This window comes from Balaenoptera acutorostrata, chromosome 11 (assembly GCF_949987535.1).
Source record: "Balaenoptera acutorostrata chromosome 11, mBalAcu1.1, whole genome shotgun sequence".
Classification (NCBI taxonomy): domain Eukaryota; kingdom Metazoa; phylum Chordata; class Mammalia; order Artiodactyla; family Balaenopteridae; genus Balaenoptera; species Balaenoptera acutorostrata.
The window spans coordinates 9794110-9804517 of record NC_080074.1 but is presented as its reverse complement, the minus strand read 5'-3'; the positions used below and the strand labels follow the sequence as shown (position 1 = coordinate 9804517).

The 10408-nt window shown below is 44.3% G+C and overlaps 2 protein-coding genes across 2 annotated transcripts; both read right to left on the bottom strand.

Annotated features, from left to right (window-relative positions):
* Nucleotides 1-2790: 2790 nt before the first annotated feature.
* Nucleotides 2791-5200, bottom strand: LOC103013860 (activating signal cointegrator 1 complex subunit 2-like). Its single transcript, XM_028168275.2, is given in 4 exon segments — nucleotides 2791-2861; nucleotides 2864-3541; nucleotides 3544-4955; nucleotides 5100-5200. Coding segments are annotated over 4 exon segments (2241 nt in total). The 5' UTR covers nucleotides 5180-5200.
* Nucleotides 5201-5362: 162 nt separating this feature from the next.
* On the bottom strand, nucleotides 5363-8845 carry LOC130709213 (la-related protein 7-like). Its single transcript, XM_057556549.1, has 5 exons — nucleotides 8831-8845; nucleotides 6195-6359; nucleotides 6023-6116; nucleotides 5599-5946; nucleotides 5363-5511 (listed from the first exon to the last, which is right to left on the bottom strand). The coding sequence occupies exons 1-5, from the start codon at nucleotides 8843-8845 to the stop codon at nucleotides 5363-5365; spliced, it is 771 nt and encodes a 256-aa protein (XP_057412532.1).
* Nucleotides 8846-10408: the final 1563 nt, after the last annotated feature.

Genomic DNA, 10408 nt, shown 5'->3' with positions numbered 1-10408 from the left:
CCTACCTCTGGGTATATACCAGAAGGAAATGAAATCAGTATGTCAGAGAGAGAGATTGCTTTGTGATACATCCCATGTTCAGTGCACCATTATTCACAATAGCCAAGATATGGAAACAACCAAAGTGCCCATCAATGGATGAGGGGATAAGAAGATATTGCATATATATATATATATATATATATATATATATAAACACACACAATGAAATATTATTCAGCCATAAAAAAGAAGAAAATCCTGCTGTTTGTGACAATGTGGGTGAAGCTGGATGCCATTATGCTACATGAAATAAGCCCGACAGGACTTCCCTGGTGATTCAGTGGTTAAGAATCCACCTGCCAATGCAGGGGACACGGGTTCAAGCCCTCGTCCAGGAGGATCCCACATGTGGCGGAGCAACTAAGCCTGTGCGCCACAACTACTGAGCCCGCGCTCTAGAGCCCGTGAGCCACAACTAATGAGCCCACGTGCCACAACTACTGAAGCCCACGTACCTAGAGCCCGTGCTCTGCAACAAGAGAAGCCACTGCAGTGAGAAGCCCACGCACCGCAACAAAGAGTAGCCCCTGCTCGCCACAACTAGAGAAAGCCCACGTGCAGCAATGAAGAGCCAACACAGCCACAAATAAATAAATTAATTAATTAATTAAATTTTTTTTAAAAAGGAAGTAAGTCTGACAGAGAAAAACAAAAACAAAGTATGGTATCATTTATATGTGAAATTTTTTAAAAGTCAGACTCATAGAGACAGAAAGTATAATGGTGGTTACCAGGGGCTGGGAGGTGGAGGAAATGGGGAGATACTGGTCATTGGGTACAAATTTTCAGTTATAAGGTGAGTAAGTTCTGAGGATCTCATATACAGCATAGTGACTATAGTTAAAAATACTGTATTGGAGACTTGAAATTTGCTAAGAGTAGATCTTAAGAGTTCTTGCCATTCAAAAGTTGACTCTGTGAGGTGACAGATGTGTTAATTTGATTGTAGTCATCATTTTACAATGTATATGTATATCAAGTCATCATGTTGTATATTATAAGTATATACAATTGTATTTGTGAATTATACCGCAATAAAGCTGGAAAAAAGAGAAGTCCTTATATGAAATGTATATATTGTAATGCTCTGACTCTTGGTTGAACCCTGACTAATGCATCCCTGAAGTGTTACTCTCCTCCTTCATCTATCCAAGAATATTAGTAAAATTTTAATGTTCTTTCTGCTTTGTGTGAGATGTATTTGTTTCTTGGGGATATGATGAAGGCTGAGCCCTGATTGACCCTCGTACCCACAGACAGTTGGATATTGATTTCCAGTGGGTTCAAGCTAAGTCATCAGGATTTGAGTCAGATCCCTGCTTTCACCTAGACCAGCACATTGATAGATAATTCATGTGCTAAAGACAAAATTGTAATGGAAACTGGGCATATTTACAACTCATTGATTATTTAAAACAATAGAAAGCAAATTTGTGGAATATAATGTAAACAGTACTTAAGAGAAAATTTGTGTCCTATGCATGTATTAGAAAAGAAAAAAAATTGATATTTGAAGCTTAAGTGATCAGGTCAAGAAAAGGGAATAGCAAAAGGATTAACGTCGAAACCTAGTACTTTGAAGCAAATGAAGCTGAAAAATCTCTGCAAAAAAAGAGAAAGCAAAAATAAAGTACATTATGAATAAAATGGGATCATAAATTTAGACACCATAAAAAGTCTCCATACCTTTTATAGAGGTGTAAAAAGTCAGAAGAGAATACTATGAACACACTTATGCCAATAAATCTGAAGAATTAGGCAGAAAGAACAACTTTCTAGGAAAAAAAAACAGAAATGATACCAAAAGAAATAGAACAGGGACTTCCCTGGTGGATCAGTGGTTAAGAATCCGCCTGCCAATGCAGGGGACACGGGTTCGAGCCCTGGTCCGGGAAGATCCCACATGCCGCGGAGCAACTAAGTCTGCGCGCCACAGCTACTGAAGCCGGCGCGCCTAGAGCCCGTGCTCCGCAACAAGAGAAGCCAAGGCAGTGAGAAGCCCGCGCACCGCAATGAAGAGTAGCGGCCGCTCACCACAACTAGAGAAAGCCTGCACGCAGCAACAAAGACCCAACGCAGCCTAAGTAAATAAATAAATAAATAGATAGATAGATTTATTAAAAAAAAAAAAAAAAAGAAATAGAACATATGAGTTAACCCTAAACCATTAAAGAAATGCAATTATTAGTTAAAATGTCCACATAAACAACCATATCATGTTACCAGCCCAGGAGGTTTTATGCTGAGTTCAGTCAACCCTATAAGGATCAGAACTAAAGTTTCTCAAGAAATAGGAAAAACGTAAACCTCCCCCAATTGATTTTGGGCAGTTACAATAATGTTGATTTTTTTTTTTTTTTTGGAAAGGGTTAAAAACTTTATTCGCAGGGCTTTTTGTGTGTTTTTTGTTTTTGTTTTTGAGTGCACAGGTTTCCTGCCGTCCAGGGAGAAAGGGACGTGGTGTCCGGCTGCACGAGGTTTGGGTACTGGCCTTGGGGCTCCAACCCCGTCCCTTGCACCTGCGCGCTGGCCGCACGGTTCCTCCGCTGTGGATAAAGGCGCTATGTGTTCTGCAGGAAGGCGCTCACGGCCGGCTGGCAGACGATGAGGCAGCCTTCTCAGGGGCTGCAAAGCTGAGGCCGTCGAGGGGTGGACTTGAACTTGGGGCCTGGCAGGGGGCCAACTGGCGAGGAGCCGTAGGCTATGGTACCTCAGCCTGGCAGGTCCGCTGGCCCTGGCGCAGCGGCTTCAGGATGGAATCATGCCTTTGCTTCTTTTGCGGTCAGCCACGGCTCTCCGGTTGTGGTTGGCTCGTGTGGCTTGTGGGCTTCCTTCTTCCTGCGTTCCTGTGTTGTCTCTCGGCTCTGCCCGTGGCCCCGGGGGCTGCCAGCCACTGCCGTTGAGCTGTCATGCCGGTACCCCTTCCTGGCCAGGAAGGCCACGCGCCTGGCTTCTGCTTTTCCCCGCAGCGCTGCAGGGTCCTGCGCAAAATGGTCGGGCGTGGGGGCCTCGTCCTCAGCCTCCTCCTCCTCCTCCTCCTCGTCCTCCTCCTGCCCGCCTCTGGGCACTTTGGTTCTCAGCGCCTGAGGGATGGTGAAGGGCCTGCGGCTGAGGAGCTCATCACCTGAGTCTGCGTCGTTGGCGCCCACCGGGCTGCCATCTTATGTGGCATTATACTCGTGCTCGCAGTCGTAAGGCGAGTCCTCCGCTGGCTGCACTGGCACCTCCTCCACCAGCACGCTGTACTGCTCGTAGCGCCGCCGCTGCGCCGCCACCCCCCGCTTGTCGTTCAGCAGGCTCCGTGCGCTCTCCTGCTTCCTCCTGCCCTTGTGTACCCGGCTCAGGTCCACCGAGTCCCTGCTGAGCACGTCAAACTCAACATTCTGGAAGATGTTGTGACGAGACGTCAGCAGGGACGTCGGGTCTGGCTTCACCTGTCTGTCTAGGCCACAGTCCAGCTGGCCGAGGGCAGGGGCCAGCCGCCCCTCCAGGATGTTGTGATCACCTGCTCCGGGTCATAGCTGTAGTGCTTCAGGCAGGCCAGGATGAAGCCCTCGCCAAGGTCTGGCAGCAGGTCCTTCACCTGGGAGATGAGTGAGTCCGGCTCCACGCTGTACACGGCGGGGCCTGGAGCGGCCGCTGCCCCCAGGCACTCCTCTTCCTCCGAGTTCTGGCGAAGTGATGACGGTCTGCTGACCGCCTCCGCCGCCTCCATGACCCCGTTAGGATGCTCAGCCACCGGTGGGTCTTTGGCATCGGTGGCTTTCCTTCGGTCCACCCCTTCCCATGCACTCTCGACTGCCTGGAGGACGTAGGCGGTCCGAGTCTCGTCCAAGGCTGACGAGGCCTGCTGCAACAGGCTGACGTCATCGGCCACAGGGAAGAGCACATCGTAGTTCCGGAGAGACCTCTTCTCCTGCAGCGAGGAGCCGAAGATCTGAAGGAACGCTTCAACGAAGCTCTGAATGTTGTCACAGCTGCTTTCTAGGACTGGGAGAAGGCAGATCTGGTTCAGGAGTATGTGAAAAATCTCCAGTAGCTTCTTCCTGGAATGAGAGAGCCTCTGCCACAGGTCACCTAGCAGCTTGCTGTCTTCAAGCCTCCTCTTCTTAATTGCAGACTCCAGTTTGGGAATTGCTATTTCGTAAAAGGAAGCTAGCCTGTAACAGAAGTTGTGTTTCTGGAAGGTTGGGCAAGCCAAAGGGAAGATATCCGGAAAGGCCCAGAGTGTGGTGCAGGTATCACAAAGGTAGAGAACGATGTCCTTTAATTCCAGGAGAGGCATGTCGCTGGGGGTCAGCCGGGCCCTCTCCTCAAGCTTCTGGGGTTTGGCGCAGGCCCCGTCCCCTTGCAAGCCACAGTGCTGGAGGATATTGCTGAAGACCTGAAGGATGGTGGGCATGGTTTCACCCAGGTCATTATAGTAACTTGGCTCTTGGATAAAGATGTTTCCTATCATCTTCTGCAGCAGCGGGGAGTCGCCTTTTCCAAAGAGCACACAGAGGTCCAGGATCTTTGGGATGTCAAACTGGAAGTTGTTGTAGAGGATTTCTCCAAAAGCAGAGGGGGAAATGAAGTGATCTTTGGATTCCTTGTGAGTGGACATGCGAAGGAAGGCGAGAAAAACACTTTGGTGGAGGCACTTCTCCATGTCAATGACCTCAGGGGCTGGGGCCACCCACTGGTCGAAATTTCGGAGGACATAGTGTAGGTAGGAGTCCAGGCACTTCTGCAGGGTCTCGTCGAAGACAACCTGGCACCAGAATTTATCGTGAGGCAGGGCCAGGAGCCAGTCGAGGTCATTGGCTACGAAGGTGGTGCGTTCCAGCTACTCCTCCACTAGGGCGGGAATGTTGTCTTTAGGGGGCGGTTTGTATAGCGCAAAATACCGGTCTGTCTTCTGCTCGGGGTGTTTGTTCACCAAGAAGAGAAGATAAGCTCAGTTTTCTCCTCTGACTACATAAGGGCTGCTTTCTCCGGGGGGGCCGGTGATAACAGGGAAGAAGGCCGGGCTGCGTCTCAGCTGTTGTCAACCACAATCCACCCACTTCCAGGTCAGCGCTGGTGAAGTCCTCAGCTTCCCTGTCTTCAGGTCCTTGTGGGTGATCTGGAGTTGGTCCAGGGGCAGAGCTGGCATTGTGCTGCATTGACCCTCCCCGGCGGCTCCACTGCCGGCGCTGAACTGCTGCCGCCGCCGCCGCCGCGGTCCACGGTGACAGCTCCCACAGCGCCGGCACTTCAGGGGTCCACAATAATCTTGATTTTAAAACTGAATACATGGTGTGTGCCAACTGCCAACAATATAATTTGTACCGCTGACTTACTTTGATAGTACTCGTAATGGTATAACCTCTTCTCCCATTTTATGTCTCTCTTTATGTTTTTTCTTATGCTTTCTTTTTGCTTTCAAGAGGGATCCATCTTTTATATCTCCAGTGTCTTTTTCCTCTTCAGTAGAGACTTCTAATTCTAAATTAAATAACAAGAAATAAAGACGTGAGTTAAGAACAAAAGAAAACGTTATTTATCTAATCGTAAGCTTAAAGTTAGAAATACCTTTGTTTTCTTTACAAACTTCTGAAGCTTCTTTTTTAATGTTGCCTTTCTGAGCCACTTTTTTAAGTTTTGATTTGGGAGTTAGGTAATCTGCATCTTCAGAGCTACTTCTCTTTCTCTTCCCTGTTTTGCCTAAAGGTAAGCTGGATACTTCAGTTCTTTCTCGTTTTTTCTTCTTTGTGGGAGGCTTTTGGGGTTCAGTAACCTCTACTTCAGAGCCCTCAGATGTGGTCCTCGATCTTTTTTTACAGACACTTTCCTTGCTTGTGTCCATATTTGACTCTTTGGTCTGGATACTGTCTTCTTTCTTCATTCGGCCTTTCTTCTTCTTTTTCTTTTTCTTTTCTTCTGTAACAATTTTATCTTTTTATTATTTATTATTTTACTTCAACTACATCTACTTTAAAAATATTTAATAACTCACCAGCTACTCTAAGGGCAGGAATGGGCTTGTTTTTCACTGTCTTGGGAAATATACCAGGTTTCCTTGGTGCTTCCTCTGGTGGGTTATTAAGAAACTGAAATGAAATAAAATTTTGTTACTATTTAAAACACTTGGTAATTTTCTTTTCCTTTCTTTTAGGTTCTGGACCTACCTCAATAGCTTTTGCTGCTTGTTCTTTTGTTTCAAATTCCACAAAGGCAAATCCCTTTGGATCTCCAGTAGACTTATAATGTGGTATACTTATATAAACAACATTGCCACATTTCCCAAATACTCTTTCAATCCAGCTGTGATTAACATTTTTGGGAAGTAATTCCTATGATAAATTAGAAGCAATATTAAATAAAATGTTAAATCTTAGAATAAATTTTTACTTTACTGAGTAAAAAAAAAAAAACTGAATACAAAGAACATGAGAAAGAAAAATTATAGCCATATTTCTTTATAAACATAGATGCAAAACATCATAATTAAACAGTTAGCAAACAAATATTCAAGCCAAGGAAGACTTAAAGAATACATGACTTGTAATTTTTATTTCCCTGCCTTAGACGAATTTTCTTGGGACTTCCCTGGTGGTCCAGTGGTTAAGACTCCGCGCTTCCACTGCAGGGGGCGTGGGTTTGATCCCTGGTCAGGGAACTAAGAAGCCCACGTGCCACATGGCAGCAGCCAAAAAATAAAAAGAAGAATTTTCTTTAAACTGGAAGGACACAGGATGCCCCTTATGACTGCGGCTGCTCAGTGCTGTACTGTGGTCCAAGCCAGTGTCCCAGGACCACAATTAGAAATAAGAGCTTCAGGGATTGGAAAAGAACAGAAGCTACTAGAAATAGTAAGCAAGTTCTTAGCAAGGTTGGGTTAGATCCAAGTTCAATTTAGAAAAATGAATCGTGTTCCCAGATACTGGCAACAAACAAAAGTATAAAGGTAGATGAAATCTACAATATCACCAGAAAAGTTTACTAGAAATAAACCTGACAAAATGTGTAAGATCTTTATGAAAAAGTATAAGACTTATGGAAAACATCAAAGAAGACCTGTATAAATTGAGGTACATACCATGTTAATGGATGGAAAGATTCAATGCCACAAAGATGTCTATCCTTCCCCAAATTGATCTGCACATTGATATTGGGATTTTTCATGGAACATGAAAAGTTTTGTCCATAAATTCATATGGATCTATAAGGGGTCAATACAATTTCAAAGAGTAAGAAGGCAAGATGGATCTCCATATCAGATATTAAGAGTACTGGAAAGACATAAGGAGAACAATATAATAGTAGCACAGGCTTAGACAATGGAGCAGATGAGAGAATTCAGAGACAGCTTATACACACACACACACACACACACACACACACATATTAAATAAGTGTGCAGAATTACACATAGGACAGGAGGACATGGATAGATATTCATTAAATTGTTCTTATTTTGGCTTTCCATATACAAAATTAAAAATTAAATATCTATGTCATATCAAACAAGTACATGGAAAAATGGTTACATTTGAAAACATTAAAAATTAAAACATCTACACATGGAAAGACTTCATAAACTAAGAGCCTAATCACAGATTGGAAGAGAGTATTTGAGATGTATATAACTGACAAAGGATTACTACGCAGAATATCAAAAAATTCTTATAAAGCAATAAGGAAAGACAAACTTCCTACTAGAAAAATATACAAAGGATTCAGTCAACAATTCTATAAAAGAAGAAAATAGAAGGGACAGAAAAATATGAAAAGACACTTGGGGGACTTCCCTGGTGGTCCAGTGGTTAAGACTCTGAGCTCCCAATGCAGGGGGCCCAGGTTTGATCCCTGGTCAGGGAACTAGATCCCACATGCATGCCACAACTAAGAGCCCGCATGCTGCAACTAAAAGATCCCGCATGCCGCAGCAAAGATCCTGCACGCAGCAGCGAAGATCCCATGTGTTGCAACTAAGACCCAGTGCAGCCAAATAAGTAAATAAATAAATATATTTTTTAAAAAAGAAAAGACACTTGGTCTCACTAGAAATCAGGAAAGTATAAAATAAAACCTCAATGAGATAGCTTTTCACATTCCAGAAGGTTGGGAAATGAGAGGTCTCATAATACCAGTATTGGTGAAGATATAGGAAATGGTAACACTTTTTATTTCTCCTGGAGGTGTCTGTTCGCACAAGAGCTTTAGAAAGCAATTTGGCAGTGAGTGCCAAGTATGGCGTTTTATTTCCACTAGGAGATCTAGATCCTGCTAAGGGCAGCAACAGCCCAGCTAAAATTACCCACATTCCGGGCCTCCCGTGAGGTAGCAGTGAACACGACTTCTGGAAAGGCATAGGCACCAGAGTTTCAGCACTGGGTGTAAGGCAGCACCTACGCTACTGAGAGCAGTGACAAATTATCATTGTCCAGGAGGCAACCAAAGGAATCCTGTTGGTCATGGCCTGCTGTGGGCTAAAGGTCTGTGTCACTTGTGCACAATGAACATTTGTGTGCAAATTTGTATGTTGAAGTCCTGTTACTGAGTCCAAACTTGTATTGCTCGCCACAGGACATGCCAATAAATTGAGAGATGAGGTGTTGGGGCAAAGAATAGTGACTTTATTTGGAAAGCCAGCAGACCGAGAAGATGGTGGACTAGTGTCCCAAAGAACCATCTTACCCAAGTTAGAATTCAGGCTTCTTTAATACTAAAAGGGGAGGGGGTGTTCTCGCTCTCAAACATTTTTTAGAAATGGCGGTTATTGTTTCAGGTTCTAGACTTTAATTCATTATGTAAAACTCACCCAGGTTATCTGCATCAAGTGATATGAATACAGGACTGGGTCTATGCAGTGAGGAAGAACTCAAACCCCATTTAGTGTTTAGCTTTGAATTTACCTTAGAACCTGAAAAATCATTTCAAACAAGATGATGAAGCCACACCTTGAAGATCTTCCTCAAGAGTCTGGAAATCTATTTCTGTTTCTAATTTCTAAAAAATTATTTGTGATGACCCACTCAAACTGAGGCCAATTACTAGAATGTAAGCACCACATTGTACTCTGTTTGTGCCCTCGATGTGTCATGAATCAATGAATGAATAGTACCAAGTTTTTGTAAAGCACAGATGGTGTTTGTGGCAGCCATGAGAACGTGCATCTCAGATCTCCAAGCATAATCCTGACAGCCCGGACTGCTGCGTTATGAATCCACCACATTTCCTCCAGGCTGCTCCCAGCCACTGACTGAGGAGACGGGGAGTATGGCAGGCCTGTTGCTGTGAGACACGAAACTCCTCTGACAGGTAACTTTGGCTTGAGGTTTCCCCATTGACCTAGAGAAAACGCTCTAAACTGCATTGCACTCCAATATGCTTTCTATTGAAACTTCCTTTCTTCCCCACTCCTTTACCATCACCAGCTCTCCCCTTTGCTCTGGCTCCCTCCCCACTTTTCCCTTAGAGGTGTTTCCCTCCAAATTCTCTTACACATCTAATCCCATCATTCTATCTGCTGATTGGAGGATCTTAATACTGTGGTTAAGGGTATGGGTTTCAAAGGATTCCCTAGACAGGACATTTGAGAACAAAAGAGAAACAGAAGAGGGGCTTCCCTGGTGGCGCAGTGGTTGAGAATCTGCCTGCCAATGCAGGGGACACGGGTTCGAGCTCTGGTCTGGGAAGATCCCACATGCTGCGGAGCAACTAGGCCCGTGAGCCACAACTACTGAGCCTGCGCATCTGGAGCTTGTGCTCTGCAACAAGAGAGGCCGCGATAGTGAAAGGCCCGCACACCGCAATGAAGAGTGGCCCCCGCTCGCCGCAACTAGAGAAAGCCCTCGCACAGAAACGAAGACCCAACACAGCCAAAAATAAATAAATAAACTAATTAATTAAAAAAAAAAGAGAGAAACAATTAAGTAGGTGCTCAAAGATTTAGGATGTAAAGATATAGGATTAGGATCTAGCTCAAGGATGTGAGTGATGACAACTTAAATCTGCTCCTGAAGTGATTGATAACATACATTATTATGTAAATATACACAATGGTATTCTTTTTTTTTTCTTCAGGTTTTCACTTTTTATTGTACTTACATTTAAATTACCATTAAATACTAAGCATAAGTTAAATAAATAAATAAATAAATAAAAGGGGAGGGGGTGTGGCTGGTCGTTGCAGGAATCCTTTGTTCTTGCTGCTGTCCATGTAGGTCTGGTCACAATGTTCCCATAAACCACCAACTAGATATTTGTTATTTTCTGTTCTGCAACTTTTTATCTCTATATGAATGGAAAAGTGTCCTTTAAAGGTCAGAGGCTAGAGAATGGGCTATCACATATATTCCAGGCTCTAGGCAACATTCTTGTGTGTGTGTGTGTGTGT

Bases quoted from the DNA above. Each gene is read 5' to 3' on its own strand.
- LOC130709213 (XM_057556549.1), bottom strand. The intron at 6,117-6,194 runs GTAGGTCCAGAA...ATTTCATTTCAG, and splicing joins AAGCAGCAAAAGCTATTGAG to TTTCTTAATAACCCACCAGA. The intron at 5,947-6,022 runs GTGAGTTATTAA...AAATTGTTACAG, and splicing joins TCCTGCCCTTAGAGTAGCTG to AAGAAAAGAAAAAGAAAAAG.